Source organism: Gadus macrocephalus, chromosome 4, assembly GCF_031168955.1.
Source record: "Gadus macrocephalus chromosome 4, ASM3116895v1".
In the NCBI taxonomy this organism is placed as follows: domain Eukaryota; kingdom Metazoa; phylum Chordata; class Actinopteri; order Gadiformes; family Gadidae; genus Gadus; species Gadus macrocephalus.
In genome coordinates this window covers 7331087-7348350 of record NC_082385.1, presented here as the reverse complement: position 1 = coordinate 7348350, position 17264 = coordinate 7331087, and the positions used below count along the sequence as shown (strand labels likewise).

General features: G+C 45.9%; 1 protein-coding gene across 1 annotated transcript; it reads right to left on the bottom strand.

The window, feature by feature from the left end:
• Positions 1–12822: 12822 nt before the first annotated feature.
• Positions 12823–17092, bottom strand: trabd2a (TraB domain containing 2A). Its single transcript, XM_060049786.1, has 2 exons — positions 14962–17092; positions 12823–13416 (listed from the first exon to the last, which is right to left on the bottom strand). Exons 1-2 carry the CDS (start codon positions 15061–15063, stop codon positions 12838–12840), a joined length of 681 nt encoding a protein of 226 aa, XP_059905769.1. The 5' UTR covers positions 15064–17092; the 3' UTR covers positions 12823–12837.
• Positions 17093–17264: the final 172 nt, after the last annotated feature.

Below are 17264 nucleotides of genomic sequence, written 5' to 3'. Positions count from 1 at the left end.
CCCTCCCTTCCTCCCTCTCCTCCCTCCCTCTCTCGCTTGCTGATCTATACATCCTCTCTATCACCCAGGTCTATTAACAAGTGACCCCTGCATTCCTGCAGGGCACTAATGACACGTCTGCCTTGTGTGTGTGTGTGGTGTGTGTGTGTGTGTGTGTGTGTGGTGTGTGTGTGTGTGTGTGTGTGTGCGTTTGCGTGTGCGTGTGCTCGCGTATGTGTGTTCGTGATGAAGGTGGATTAGCAGTGACTCTGCTGAGCTCAAAGCCAAGCGCATCCTTTGAACACACACAGCTTTATTAATTTTCCAAAACGGGATAAAGAGGAGGAGGAGGAGCCGGTCGTGTCCGACATCCTCGTATGACAAATTGATTGACGCACGGGGATGGCAAGAGACGGGACGGCGGAGGGGGGGGGGGGCGGGCAGAGGGTCAGAGATTAGGACACGGGCACAGAAAAAAGAAGAAGAGAAGAGGTAGAGGAGTCAATCAGGAAAAACGAGAGAGAGAAAAGAAAGACAGAGAGAGAGCGAGAGGCGCAGGGGAGTGGGCTCGGGTTTAGCAGAACCAGGGTGTTTCTGTAGGACCGAAGCCAGGCCACAAAAAGAGAGAAAACCTCAGCCCTTATAGCTTTGTGTCCAAAAAATAAATCTCTTTTTTTCGCTTGCTTTCTTTTTTTCTTGGAAAGTTAAAATCCGTTCCGCTACGGTTTCATTTGTGCATCCTGTTTCCTTTGATCGCGGACGGGTCAATCATTGTTTCTGGACGGCACAATGAACCAAGGCCCACACGTGATGTCATCAACGGGCCCGTTCTGGAAGCCGCTGCAACTCCAAATGACAGCGGCATCCATAAATAGGTGCACACTCAAGCGCACACACACAAACACAGACACAGACACACACACAAAACACTTTTGGTCAGTGCATCGCTGTCTTATCTGTCTGTTGTCAAAAATCCCACCTGGTCTCTAACCCCTCCCCCCCCCCCCCCCCCCCCCCCACCCCCCCTCTCTCTCTCTCTCTCTCTCTCTCTCTCTCTCTCTCTCTCTCTCTCTCTCTCTCTCTCTCTCTCTCTCTCTCTCTCTCTGCTCTCTCTCTCTCTCTCTCTCTCTCTCTCTCTCTCTCTCTCTCTCCCTCACTCTCCCTCGCTGTCTCTCGCTCACTCTTGTGAAAACATTCTTGCGGGCTGCGTTTACCTCGCTGCCCGGACGCAGCCAAACATTTAGGCTGTCACTGGGAATCAGCCTCAAAACCATGGCTGGAGGGTGTGTGTGTGTGTGTGTGTGTGTGTGTGTGTGTGTGTGTGTGTGTGTGTGTGTGTGTGTGTGTGTCTGTGTCTGTGTGTGAGTGTGCGTGTGAAAATCGCGTGTGTGTTTGGGGGGGGGGGGGGGGGGGGGGGTTGTGGTGATTGAAACGTCAACTTCTCAAAAACCCCACTCTGTCCTGGCTCCCAAAAAAACCCCTCCCTCTCCTCCCCCCCATACCTCCCACCCCCATCCATCACCACCACCCAAACACCATCAAAACCTCCCCGTCCACAACCACCATCACCCTTCTCCCATCAGATACACACACGCCAACACAACTACCCATTATACACAGAGGTCGGGATTAATGTACCGCACTAAATACACTTCTGATGAGCCTTCGACCGGCCGTCTCAAGACTGCTCTGTCTGACTGCCTCTCCGCTAATTAATGGGTTTAACCTTTGGCACTCTTTGCTCGAAGGTAGTGCTCACCTTCTATGGCCTATCTCTTTACGGTAGACCCAAGGGGTTGTAGGACTTATGCGTGATTCGTATGTGAGTCCACGCATTGATCAGGGAGAAAGTGTGCTGTTTGGTCCTGTGATGCAAATGGGTGTTTTAACTGGCAGTGACCACAGAAGTGTACTGCACACACGCACTTGGCTCTCGAACCTTTCGGCTCTCTCACACTCACCGCAACACTGGGTTTGGAACCCACCTACACTAAGGGGAATTATAAAACAAACAGACGTGTATGCATTCATATTTACCCAGGCTGGTGTGAAGAGAAATATCACACACACATAGGAACAGGAACCCCCCAAAAACAGCCCTCCATCCAGTCACTCTGTGTCCATCAATCTCAATGGGGGTAGTGTGTGTGTGTGTGTGTTGTGTGTGTGTGTGTGTGTGTGTGTGTGTGTGTGTGTGTGTGTGTGTGTGTGTGTGGGGGGCACACAGTGGAAAAACACGAGTGAGGGAGCCACCAGGAAAAAAAACACCCATCCATCTCCATTGCTGTCCGTCGCCGTAGTAGCGGCGTGTTAACGTTCAGGAGACGGTGGTGAACCCGGGTCAGGAGAGGACTCGAACCTAGCGCTGCCTTGTGAGGGGAACACAGTAGACTCGTACAGGAGCTGCTGCAGCTAGCCGCTGCTCGCGGCGCCAGGGGCTCAGTGTCGGTTGGGAAGAAAGAGAAGAGGGATGTGTAGACAGTGTTGGTTTTATTGAGGTTTGTTGGAGATTACTTAAGCGAAAGTAACGTGTTACTTGTTACACTGAGTTAGGGGAAGGGACGTGAATGTGCAGACGCGTGTGAGTATGTGTGTTTCCTCGAGGAATTTGACGAGCTGTATCTGTTTGTTTTTGATGGGATTACATATAAATAAAAGTAAGAAAACTGAGATTAAGGCAATACGCCATGTAAGAAATTGAATCAGCATTTCCCTTTAGCTTTTCAGATTTCCTCCGGCCCGTGTTATACACACACACACATGCACACAAACTCACAAATAGACACGCATACAACACACACACACACACGCACGCACGCACGCACGCACGCACGCACGCACGCACGCACGCACGCACGCACGCACGCACGCACACACACACACACACACACACACACACACACACACACACAGGTATGCCATGAAATGTTTACACTAGTCCCTGCTTGACTGTCCACCTCAGGACATAAAACAGAGCTGGGACTTGACCTCTGCCCTCCATGGAAAGCCTCATATTTCAATGCACTGCAGAGGCACACACACACACGCACACAGACGCACACACAGACACTCACACACAGACACGCACACAGAGACACAGACACACCGAAACATAAACACACAGACACCCAGACAGACCGACACACACTCAAACACAGAGACGTGTGCACATAGAGACGTGTAGGCAGATATTTGACACACACACACACACACGCACACACACACTTCAACTCACACACGCACACACCCGACTCGGAACACACACAGACGCACACGCTAAAGACCACAGAGGTCGACTTTTCCATCTTCCCAGGCTTCTAAAGGTCGCTAATGGACTTCCTATGTGGACAGATCCATTACAGGTCTTGTAAATAACAATCTCCCTAACACTGGCATCAGTATAGGCCCCCGCTGCACCCAGGGGCCGCTACTGCCCACTGGACAAGTGGAGCGCCGCCAGGAATGTTGAGCCGTAAGAAAATAAAAAGCACTCCTTCATCACCTCTTATGTAGATGGGAGGAGATAATGAAGTGAAAATGTTTTAAAGTATTTTTTTTATCATTGTCTTTTAAATTTCTAATTTTCCACTTAATATTAAATTCAGTTTTAGTTTATAGCTTTTGTCTAAGTAATCTTCAAGCAAATAAAGGATAAACTGAATCTCATAAAATACACTCATGAGTGTATTTCAAAATCTTTTGAAATAAGTTTATTTTTCAGTGACTGTGCAGTCCGGGTCTAGTTGTAACCACTTGTTGCGTTTAACATTTACTGTAAACTCGTAGGCTCTGTGATATGTACACGCTGCGCTTAGTGCCGAAATAAGCATTATACTCAACCAGATACGGGAAAAATACATATATTTAGACAGTAGAAAGAGGACACACAGACAAGGGGACGGAGATAGATACTCGTGGCAAAGGAGGAGACGGGAGAAGAGCGGAAGGAGAGAGGGAAGGAGAGAAAAAGATCCCTGACCACATACACAAACAAGATGTTTATAGATGGGTACACAAAACGCAAGCGTGTTTAGTGGCATCTGCAGACAGCACGTTTAAAAACAAACAAACATCACATTACAATGGCTGGTAACCCTTTGGACTAACTGCAACTTTTAAGCATTAGTAGTCAATGGTGAATTGCTAATTTATAAAGGATTGTTCACAGATTAATACTCATTATTAAGCTATTCCTGCAGATCTTTGATAATGGTACATTAGATAATGTTTAAAGCGTATGTCAGAACATTTTATATGAGCTCATCTCATCTTGTTGTCACCATTATAGGCTAATCTTTGCATTTATTAAAAGCACGCACACACGTTCACTATTGTGTGTATGCTATGAGTATGACTATGAAGTACAGCTCTCTCTCTCTCTCTCTCTCTCTCTCTCTCTCTCTCTCTCTCTCTCTCTCTCTCTCTCTCTCTCTCTCTCTCTCTCTCTCTCTCTCTCTCTCTCTCGCTCTCTCGCTCTCTCGCTCTCTCGCTCTCTGTCTCTTTCCCTCTCTCTCTCTCTCCTTTTCGAATTCAAAAAACAAGTCTGAGCATCCGACCATCACATTCCCAGTGGTGTCCGGACCAAGATCTGTCACTCATCCAAGACCCGCCCACTATTAATCACCACCAAGTCCCAGCCGATGCGATCTTATCTCGAGAGTGACCACCGCAGGCCGCTCGAGCAGGGGGCTATGTCGCGCTCAGAACTTAACTAGCATGATTCATGCCAGACCTAAGATGGTTTGGTAGCATTTATTTTTTTAATAAAAATTGTAGGTCTAGCGTTAAGTCGTCACAGATTATCCAGGATGACATGCTCATTTTAAAAGGCAGGGTAGAAACATATTTTGCCCATGTATACGGATTACATTCCCTCTGTAAAAGACAACTGTTATTGACCTCACGGTGCCCGCAATCGTTCTAGCTTCACTTTCCGATGCTAAACCCGGGGCCAACGAAGGCCGTCAGAAATGTAACTGACTTTGAGATCTACATAAATAAACGTAACTCAACTTGGCTATGGGGGTATCTATTGTGTCAAAAACATGTGTCATGAAGAATTAGATGTGCTGGCAGAAAATAGCTTTTGGCCGGGAATTGCTGGCCACCACTACTGAAAACGTAGCCAGCGGTCATAAAAGATTGCCAGTCTGTCAATATCTACATAGTACTTAATTTTGTATTGTAGGAATACAGTGGAAGCCCTTGTGTAGAACGTTTCTTAGTACAAACGCAACATGAAGATGACTTTAGGTTCCAAACTGATGAGTGTGTGTATGTGTGTGTGCAGGGGGGGGGGGGGGGGGGGGTCACAGCTTTGTCACAGCTGAGAAAAAAACTAAAAACGTGGCACGCTAATTTGAAACTCATCTCCTGAGCGGAAGAAATGTCGGCCCATGTTTCGGAAACATTTATGTTAGTCATCCAAGCAACTCCGAAGATAGCGCTCACAAATCTCTGTTTCATGTCAACATATCACGGGAAAACCGCCAACAGTCGTATGTGGTGAGCACATGTGAGATTCAGGCTCGAAAACATTGAATCTCTTTCACTCACTTTGACGAGGCTAGCAGGATACTGCGTTACTGTGGGTTTGTGTTCTTGAGAAATCTGTTTGTCTATTGGAATATACTAAATAATCTGTAATGCCACGGTGATGACAAGCCCCATGCAATGTTTGAAATTATACCTGTGTACATGTCAAGAACAATGTTACGTATAAACTTTGTAGATTATGATGAAAGCCAGAATGCTTTGATATAGGATAGACTTTAAAGGAAAAGAAAAATAACCAACCAAAATACATGAACACAAAAAATACTCCCAATTAATTGGAAATTGGATCTTGGAAGAGACTGAAATGCATCCTAAAAGCACACCGAATTAAACTTAAACTTAGCCTTGGCGTCAAACTAATTACAACTAAATACCATTAATTTTCTTTATCTCTCATTAACAATAACGTGTATATCACATCATCATTCGAGCGAAAAAGATTGCTCTGTAAATACGCATGAAGATTAAATTTGAGATATTCTAGGCACTGCTGCCTTCCAACTGCCTCGTTCACTTGAGCACGCAGTTTTCCACACGCGAATCCAACAGTTAGCTTAACTGATCATTAGCTCAGCGGTATGTGCACGGAGCTGAGGGAATTGTAGCTTTGAGTCGTCTTTGCAGTTAGCATCAATCCCATAACACAGCAGTGTATATGACCAAACCCGCACTGCGGTGTCACTGTGGTGCCTCCTTAAAGCTAATGTATGCTCATTAATAGTCATTACGATTCTCATTACAATGTGTTAGCTGCCCATCATGTGCCGGGTTTTGTCGTGCATGGCAGGGGCGGGAGGGGGGGTCGTTACTAAGCTACGGCCAATCAGGGGCCGATTAGCATGTGACTGGCGAGGGAGCCAGGGGCTTTATCCCCAAATGCCATACGTCCGTCCTGAGAGTTTAGGGCCAAATAGGGGGTTTATTACTCACGGGAAAAGGCTCAATGTTCGATTCAAACCGGAAAAGGTGTTTCTGCTAAATGTCCCCCATCTTCTGTGTAACGGGACAATTGCACCTGTTCTTGTTTGCACATTTGCTTTGCACTTTGACACTTTGGCCCTTTCAGTAACAAGCTAAATACCTTCATTGTGTGTTTGTAAGGGTTAGGGTTAGGGTTAGGGATGGGGGTTAGGGTTAGGCTCAAATCCAAGACTCCCAATACTATAACCTTCCATCCTCTCCTCTCATCGCTCAAAATCCTCTTCAATCCAATTCAAAGCTGGATAGTACCGGTCTCAGACCCTGATGCCTGAGCACTGCGCAAAACAAGGCCCTGTCGTGCTGTCTCCAATATATTCTGGACAAGAGACAGAGACATCCCTGCTTAACAACACAGCTCCTGTTAACATTGACCACGTCACGGTCTATATATGTGTCCAGACACCTCTTTGTTCTCTACTGTACTGTGAAGACACCGACGGCACCAGAAAGGTCTGTTTTCAGGCCAGGTGCTGGAATATCCTTTTGAAGTGGCTGGAGAAATAGAGTGCTGCAAAGCTTTGAGTCACAGGTATTCAATGAAAGTGGCAGTAGTGGCAGTCTGGGAAGGTTTTCTCACTTCAAACAACTGGCGCTGGTCAACTTTAAAATAGACACTGACATATCAGGGAAAGTAGGGGATCAGACTTTTTTTCCAAAGTGTCTAGCTAGTGACTTGGCAAGAGAGTTACTTTTTGAAGAAAATATATAACATTAGTATCCGATGACTGCAGGGCAGCCACATTCTCTATTCCACTGACACACACACGCACACGCATACACACGCACACACACACACGCACACACAACAAGGCTTCCTAGACTGTCCATGTTTTAAAGAGCTAGAGGAGTTGGTGAGAGACAGGCAGTTAGATCTCTGGTGGAGATGTAGTCTAAAGTTAGCCTGCCCCGGGGCCCAGGGTAAGCACGTAAGAGCTGGACATCCTCAGCACTGTGGGGGATCGTCCACCTCTCGGCACCTCGATGACTCTCATCCATTTTTGTAGTTATTTTGTAGTTCCTTATGCTTGATTACATTTTGGTGCATTATGTTAAGCCAACCTGATGGAACTCGAATGATTACAGTTATATATCCGGCCCTTTAAGTGTTAAACATTTAACCTTCAACATGGAAACCTTGTTAAAGTATTCTTCTTTCGACGACTTCCTTTTTAACAATCACATTTATTGCGCATGTATGAATGGAAAGTGTTTGAAGAGACTTTTTTTTTATGGTTATTGCGGTATTTCCTGCCCAGTCAACTTCGCTGTCAAATAAAATACCGGGGCTGTTAAGATGAATGGAAAAAGCACCACACATTGATGGAGACCTAAGACAACACACAAGACACAGTAGCTGTGGTGCAACGGAAACAGAAGTGTTCCATGATCAACAAGATACAATGAAGATATTCAGTACACAAAGTAATCCCAATCATTCAAAGGTTATCAACTTGCAAAATATCTACCTACCTGAAAATACCAAACCGTTGAATTGTATTTTATGTGCATGGGGGGGTCGGAGCATTAGATCCTAGACTATAAGTTATAGTATAGTCTAACCAGATAGGTTATAGTCTATAACCTATCTGGTCGGATGCACAGGAAGTGCCTGGGGGAATGCCCGACATCTTATATGGGCGGCTTGGTCTGTTTGGTCAACAGAGAGATGGAAACCAGGCACTGGTATCAGAGTCCCTACTAGGCCCTGAATGTGGAGAAGAACAAACCTATAGTTTTGCCCCTGGAGACATCCCAGAGCAACACCATTAAATCCACATGATATCAATTCAGTGGCACTGTGGGAGGGCTAACCGTTTAAATGCGTTCGGCAGCCAAAAGGGATGCAAAGGTGCATTGATGAAAGAAAATGTTAGAATTGCTGACCACACACACACAGGTTAACATAGTGAAGAAACATTAAAGAGAGAATAAATCAAATATTTTGGCTCAATGGCTTTACAAGGTATTTCTGTATGATACTCTCTACATTATCTTGGATTGCCTTTAACTCAGTGGCTGATCCACACAAACTGCATTATGGGGAAGAATAAAACTCAACCCATCCGACTTTCTTTCTAATGAAAAGCGAACGTTCCTTTATTTCCGGACCCTCTAATCAATCCATAACGAAGAGCGGATAGAAATAGAGCGGTCTGGAACCAGACCAATCATATTTTCCAGGGAATAGGCATACCAAAAAGTTCATACTAACATTGTATTAGAGGGTCTTACTTAACGCCAACAATCCCTCTTTAAAGTCCCATTATACCACTGCTTACATTCAATGAAATGATTGATTTTACTCAAAGCATTTATGAAAGGATATCGGTTCTAGCTCCAAGGCCCTTTTTATCTGGCAATAATGTAAACGTATGTCAAGAGCAATGTATAAGAAGAAGGCACTTCAACAAGTACAGGACAAATATTAAGTTAGGTAAAATTCCTTCTGATAGAACGATGCAGTAAAAAATTCATATATCAGCACCTGCTCTCGTTTGTGACCACATTGAGTCTTTACAGACTCCCATTCTCCACCACTATGTTCAGCGTGCTCTCAGCGGCGGCCAAGTCTGTGGCGTGGAAAAACTTATCCAATAAACATCTAACCTTCTCCAGCGGGTAAAATAGGATCTAATTGAATTAATGCCTGTGTGATGACATTACAATTATAGGCCCAGAACCTCCTATAGGCCCAGGACAGTTTATATAGGCTCAGAACAATACCTATAGGCCTAGAACAGTGCCTGTAGGCCCAGGACAGTTTATATTGGCCCAGAACAGCTTGTATAGGCCTAGAACAGTGCCTAAAGGCCTATGACAGTGCCGGCCTATAGGCCCAGGACAGTGCCTATAGTTCCAGGACGGTGGCTATATGCCAAGGACAGTGCCTATAGATTGGCCCAAGACAGTGCCTATAGGCCCAGGTCAGTGCCTATAAGCCTAGTACAGTACCTATAGATCGGCCCAGGACAGTGCCTATACATAGGCCCAGGACAGTGGCTGTATTCCCTGCGTGAGGAAAATAAGGACAGCCATCGTACTTTCCCTTCCAACTTTCAAACCTCCACTCTTGCGGGGTTACGTAACCGACACATTCGGCGGTCATTACTGTGATGGCAACGGCAGGGAAAGATGTTCACGCGTTCTGACAGGGTCTGTCACGTTCAATATGTTCCCCGAGAGTCCTCCTGGGTCTATGTGTGACCAGGAAGAAAAAAGGCAAAGGAAACAGCCGACAAAGTGAATGAAGACATTGGCCAGTTTCCCATTGCCGGATCAGTACAACTGGCCCAGCATACGATAGTGGTAGGAAATGTCCTTTGGTATCATTACAAACGGAATAATCATGAGAAAAGAAATACTATTGCTACCTCTTATCATGTAGACATTGATATCCATGCGATTCGATACTTTAACATGAGACCTCCTGTTGGTTCGTCACATGACCCTCTGTTTAACATACGACCGATAGTTTAGACTTAGTGTAAACTTTCCATGATTGAACAGGAATCGCCCCACTGCTTCTAAGTTCATGAAACCTAACAATACCCCCCCCCCTACCCCCATCCAACACATACACACACACACACACACACACACACACACACACACACACACACACACACACACAGTGACTTCATGACCCCTTAAATGCAAAAAAGTGTCACTGCCAGTCCTTCCTTCCTGGGGATGAGTAGCTTCACCGATCTCAACCCTACCTTCTCCATCTCTCTCTCCCTGTCTGTCTGTCTGTCTGTCTCTCTCCTCTCTCTCTTTCTCTCCCTATCCAAACATTCCGTCCTCTTCCCGCATCGCAAAGCTCCACAGAAAACCCAGCATTCATCACCTCCCCACGCACCATTACTCCCAATGATGGGAGGAAAAGAAAGAAAAAAAGAGAGAAAAAAACAACACAACGCTGTCATTAGCAAGTCCGCTCCATTAAAGAGTGGAATGTACTCATCGCAGGCTTTTTTCCTTTTTTTTTTCTCTCCACTTTTTCAAACAACCAGAGACAGAGAAAAGCAGTCCTCCGTGAAGCCATTGTGGTCTTCAAACCCAGCTCACTTAGTGTAATGGGGCAGGCTGAGCCGGCTTGTCAAAGAGAGAAAGGGGAAGGGAGGAGGGGGTTAGAATGAGGTGCAGCCATGCCTTTCCGGCGTGGCAATGGAGACCCCCCCCCCCCCCCCCCCCCCCGAGTAAAAAGAGGTTCTCTGGTTTGAATGCCACCCTTTAAATGAGCCTATAAAGAAAAAGGGGGACTCTGAACTGAGCGCCGTGGTTCGGTCTAGACACATCAATAGACACTTCCACACGTTTTTTTTAGATAGATGTCAGAGGCGGTACTTAGTGTCCGGCCGAGAAGCACTCAACGGCTCCATTGGGTCTTTGGTCGATCACAGTAGAGGTTATATAGTGGAGGTCGGCTTGGTTTCCAGTGGCTTGCCGTGGTTTAACAAAGATGCTTTGAGGGAAAAGATTTCTTTAACACATTGAAGTGGTGGGCTTTTTCGCACATAATTAATTTGAAGGTAGGTCTTTGACTTCTCGTTTACCGTGTATGCCCCCTTAATATCGCCGTCGGTATTTAACCCCAAAAAATACTAGAATATGCACATACACTAATCAAAGTCTGAATCGGCAGCCATATGCAAGTGCAGAGCAACACTATTTCAACATTTGTGCGTAAACACTGTACATCCTGTGCCAACCGGGTCCACAACACCTCTTCTATCGAACGAGAAGGGGTGTGGGGGGGATAAGGAGAAAAAAGCTGCAAGCCAGCCAGACAGGAGTGCTGTTTTGGGTGGAGGAGCTTTATAATAACAACAATTTAAAGCTTCGAGGGGTAAGCGTAAATGGTCAAGTGTAATCCCCCCCTCCTCTTCAGCTACCGGCCAGCAGGAGCAGTAATTCCACAATAATACACGACATGATTTCATACTAGCGACTGCATGCCTTTGAAACCAGCGCCGGGGGTAATTTGCGAAAAAAGGTCTGCCTGGCTCACGGGCCGACCGATACAGGGAATTAAAGTCTGAGGAACAAGGTTCCTCTCTCTTTTTTGAGTCATTAGGATCCATTTTTTTTGGGATGGGGGGCGGGGGTTGTGCAGTTTCCCAGTGTAGAAGCACGACTGAGTGTTTGTACAGCTGATTACTCCACCACCACACCTCTCTCTCCTGCTCCACTCAGCGGAGGGATCAGCTAGCAGAGGGAAACAGAAAGGAGAGTGGAACCATGGGCCTCTGTTCGCGGGGGAAATGCATGCGTACTAGGCGGGCCGGTTAAGTATTGATCAGTCGACCTATCACGTCTGATTTGAATTAAAATTAGACCTGTTTTTTTTTAGATCAACTCTGCATTGGGTCTGTTTGCGAGTACCTGCCTGGCATGGGGAATGAAGTCTTAGAACAGGCTGTTGATGGAAGAGAAAGTCAAACACTAAACCATGTGCGAAGCATAAATCAAATCCAAATATTTGGCTCAATTTCCTTCATCCACGTCGCCAAATAGTGGAGGCTGGAAGCTGTCAGCTACTCAGACTAAGATATCAACGTTTCTCACCTTTTCTTGAAATAATTTCACATTTCACATATCAGATTTTACTAAGTGATACAAATGTTCAATATTCAACACAAATGTTCCTATATTTCATCAGTAAACAACGGTATAGCCAGTATGAAGAAAGGTAAATCATCCCTCTCATAGAAAGCAGGGTGTAACGACGCCATCAGATTTCAGTCACCTGGACTGTAAAAACAGTTCAAACTACACTTTGGTCGTGTTCAAATCCCATTTAAATGTTTAAAAAGGCCACTGCCAGCACTACATCTAACGATCTTGCCAAAACCCCATGTTTATCTAGGACAGCACTAAGCAGGGATCAGACCCTAGGCCAACTGCTTGTCAGACCCACCGAAAAAGTACAGATTTTCATGAACGAATTTCTATTGAAAAACACACTGTGTTTCATGACATCTTTCCAAAACCCACTTGACTGGAATGCCCGCTGTTTGTTTTGGGTCTGGTCACTCAGAGGCTTGAAAACCTCAGGGTGAGAACGAGTGGGAGGTTGAACTGGCACATATACGGTACATATATTTTTCTTTTCTTTTTTAACCAGTGTGGCTGGAGCACCATAGAAGACACCAGTGTCACTGGAAAGACCTTGAATATACACCTAAACCAACACCAACCAGCAAGAAAACAACAAAACCCCACACATGCACACACACACACGCACACACAGATCCAGGTTCACAGCAGGTTACTGTCTGGTCAGCACCTGGCCTGGCATCTTTATGCAGTTTTATTATTCTATAAAAGAACACCCACCTGTGAGAAATTGAGTCCGTTGAGCGGGTGGCACTGCTCCTCCACCTTCTCCACCGCGCCCGTCCTCTTCCTCATCCGCTCCGCCTCCTGGGCCAGGTAGAGGTCCAGCACGGGCACGCCCCGCGTCTTGATGTCGGCCTCCGTCAGCGAGTTCACCATCAGCATCACCCACACGGGCCGCTTGCGCTCCCAGTTGCCCGCGATGGCGTTGAACAGGTAGTCGGCGTACAGGCCCTTCCCCCGTTGGTCCGGCGTCATCCACGAGGGCATCATGAGCTTCACGTACTCCAGGTGCCTCTTGAGACGCCTGTAGATGTCCCGGGGCAGGACGTCCTGGAGGTTCTCCCCCCGCGGCAGCAGCTGGCAGCTGGTCAGAGCCGAGATGGTGTAGGGGTCGGTGAGGTCCAGCTCAAAGTACACAATGTTGCTCTCCTGGAAGGCCTGCTTGGAGTTCTCGGGGATGAAGTCCCACACGCGGGTGTAGGGCACGTGGATGGTGCCGTAGAAGTAGGAAGGGGGGTCACGCTTGATGGTCCAGAGGAAGGAGTTGAGGTCGGTTTGCTGGGGAAAGAGAGGAGGATGTTAGGGAAACATGGCGCGAGGCATGGAGGAGTTGGTGATGGGGAGTTGATGGAGGAAAGATGTGTGGCAGGCAAGCAGAAGATAATATTTGTGTTGAATGAAATTTGATATTTTAAAAGTGATCATTAAAATTACATTAAAGGAATATGCAGATACATGTGTAAATTGGCGTTTGCTTGTCTTACTCGTCATTACTCGTCATTCAGACATGTTTTTTAAACCAAGAATTCATCATTGGGCATCCGGAAGATGAGTTTGCTTGGTTTGCATTTGCTCTCCCAGTGACTCGCTGGGTAAAAATAGCCTAGCTCCCTGTCATGTAAGGGGTTCACTTTTAATTACTTTCAAAGATTCCCATTGGGAACTTAAATGTCGCGTATTCAAAACGAGGGCCAGTTATTATCACAGATATTTCGGGATTATTTTTCAGCGTTGTGATTATCAGGTTACCCTTCATTTTGGACTCCCGTGCCAGAAGCAGCTGATAATATGATTGCAATATTTGGAACACATTGGAAATCGTTCGAACGCTAAAAAAAGTGAATTCCCCTCACATGAATGGGTCATAGGCTACTGTAACCTTGCAAGTGACTGGAAGCGGATAACGCAAATGCTAACCCAGCGAACTTCCCTTCTGGTCGCACCGTGGTGAATTCTGAATAGAACTGCTCAATTGACAGAACTTTTGGCGTTTTCCTTTAACTTCTAGAGGCTTGTCCAGAATAGGTTAATAATGGTTCATCGACCGTGGTAAATACATGTTTTTATCTAAAGGTAGGCATGGGCCATACAAATCTCACGTTTTGTCGGCTTATGTTACCCACTGTCGGAATGAACTAACAGCGTGAAAGCTGCAGCAGGCCCTTCTGGCACCCAATAAACTGTGCACCCCAGTGCCAATTTTTCAAATGGATGTTTATTGGTCAGTCTGCTAACTGACTGGTAATGACCGATTAATAGGGCCCTTAGGACTCAAGTGTCAACAACAATACAGCCAATAATGCCAGTGTCTATGGAAAGACACAAACACATATTCCACCCAAAAGTAAGTTGGTAGGCCTACTTCGGAGAGGATTTGGTCAAATGTGCCCTTTATATTAGTTGTCTCAAATAGCGTCTCAAGCCTGATTTTGTCGCCATAATGAAAAAAACAAAGAGAAAGATATATAACATTCAAAGATTGTTTCATGACCCTGATAATACATCGGCCTAATCATGAGAATATTATACGCTTGATGACAGCAGTAGGCCTGGCTTGAAATGTGGTCAGACATAGTCAAAAACACATGAAGAATCGCCTTATAGCAAAAAATCACATTCACCAAATAGGTATAGGCCTACCTGCCAAGACCAATCGTTTATGAAGCTTATGTTAAATAATCATGCGCACAAATATTCACCCAATAAATAATAAATAAATAACAAAAAAACAACCAACAATGCCAACTTCTAAACGGAGTGTTGCGCAGTGATAAACGACAACACAGTCCAGGTGTGGATGTCTCTCTTTTTTTGTCTACTCACTTTCCTATTCAGCTCGCAGTTGGCGGAGTCCTTGAGCCTCCAGTGATCGGCCCGGATCAGCAGGACGAGGCAGGACTGAAGGAAGGCTCCCAGAGCCCGCATCGTAGCTCCCCGGGCGAGCGCTGCTTAAACCACTGAAGGTTGCGGCTGGTCCATGTCCACGCACACTCAAATAGCCCTAGAAGTCAATCAATTCCCGACCTGGCAAATTGAACCATGTCATGTTGGAATCAGCGACGGGATACGCTTGGAAAGTTGTTTTAAAAGCGAGAGTAAAGGGGAGAAAAAGTCATTTAAGATGATAAGACATCATCCGGTGTTGTTGCCCCGCACTCCGAGGTGTTCTGGCAGGCGGCGCTGCGGTTGTTAAACAGCGTTAAACCATCAGATCCCGCTAGATTCCACAAGTCACTGACGCAAGTTAGTCCAGTGAAGTCCAGCTCACAGCCCAGCAAACTCGGCTACTGAAGCAAACGCGCAACAGGTCCACGTTGAAGTAACCCTGGCGCGCACAAACCCGGAGCAAATCACTTTTTACAGTTATTTGCCGGTAGGCCTACTATGATTTCGTGTCCAACAATTATAAATGAGATAACGCGTCATTTACAATCATTTATGATTTCCATGAAAGAAAAGAGCTCTAGTCTCCTACACCACTGGGTCTGTATGTGAGCGCCTGGCGGAGTCAATGTAGTCAATGTGATGCTCGACACTGCGAGCATCTCTTTGGAACACGACACAACTTCTCTCTAACTACCCCCCTAGGTTCTCCCCCTCCCCCTAGACACACACACACACACACACACACACACACACACACACACACACACACACACACACACACACACACACACACACACACACACACACACACACACACACACACACACACACACACACACAGAGCAATAATCTCATTAAGCATCGCACCACCTGTGGCGCAAAACGCTTGAGTATTAGACGCCCTGAGAAATCGATCAATAAATGCAATTTAGTAATGAAATAACTAACCCGCGAACAACTAAGACCAATTGGTCCAAATGAGAATTTTCCCCCATCATTTAGTATTTTTTATTTCTAGTCACAATTAACCATCGTTTGATTGACGGGCTACTGTTGTTTCTTCCCCAGACCCATTATCAGCGTGACTACCACTTTACGCAGCCGCACAGCAGGGCTGCGGGCCATCCAATGGTGCCAACAGAGATCTCAGGATTATCAAGCTTTTATAATTAATGCCTTACAAACTGGTGAAATTAACATGAGAAATAAAACACACTACAACAGCGCCCCGGGTCTCTGAACCCAGAATTAGAAACAATAGATCGACCCTCCACCCTTTTCAGACGGAGTCCCCCTTTCAGCCCTCGCCAAGAGAGGCCGTTCTATGCGCCGCGGATCTATGCTCCCCACGGCCCGCAGCCTTGTTCACACGTACGGGACAGTAAACACATGTTGATGTTGTCCGACGTCTGTGTCAATAGAACAGGGATTGTTGACACAGTCACGGGGTCTTGTTTTAGTTTGTTGGCCGCCAATAAAACTTCAGAAGGTATAGGCTACATTAAGGCTACAAAGCCTTTAGCCAATCCCAGCGCTCATGGCCCGGATTAAAAGACGTCGTTTTGAGTTATGGAATAAGATCCCATGGATGGGGATATGGAATGCACAGGATCACATTGACGCAGTGTTTGTGTTTTTCAAATTCACAGTAAAAGTTACTTTAATAGCCTGAGAAAAGTGTGCCCTTATAAAACTAGGATAGGCCAAATTCGTAATGGTATCGGGGACTTTCTGGACTTTTTTGTCGTTATTCATGCCATTAGTCCAATGCTCACCGTGTCCCCCCTCTGTTTGTGAGCGTGTGCAGGTGTGCGACTGCATGTTTTTGTAGAGAGAACTTCCAAAACCAACATAGTACAGCCCCACCTAGTGGCGAGAAAAGACTGATGAATCACACAGGTGGAGTCCAGTGCAGACGGAGAAGGAAACTAATGGAGCAATGGAAAAATAAAAGAACGCCTCAGGAAAAACCAAAAGGGAATAATGGATCCATGAAGAGATTTAAATAAATGAAAGAAGAAAGGAAAGAGAAGTGCTCTTTTTCCGTTCGATTTCCGTTCTGGGTCAAGTTAAGAACACACACGTTGGTGAGACCCACACACACGCACACACAAACACAAACACAAACACAAACACAAACACACACACACACACACACACACACACACACACACACACACACACACACACACACACACACACACACACCTGTTATTTATTTCCATTATCCCCCTAGTTAT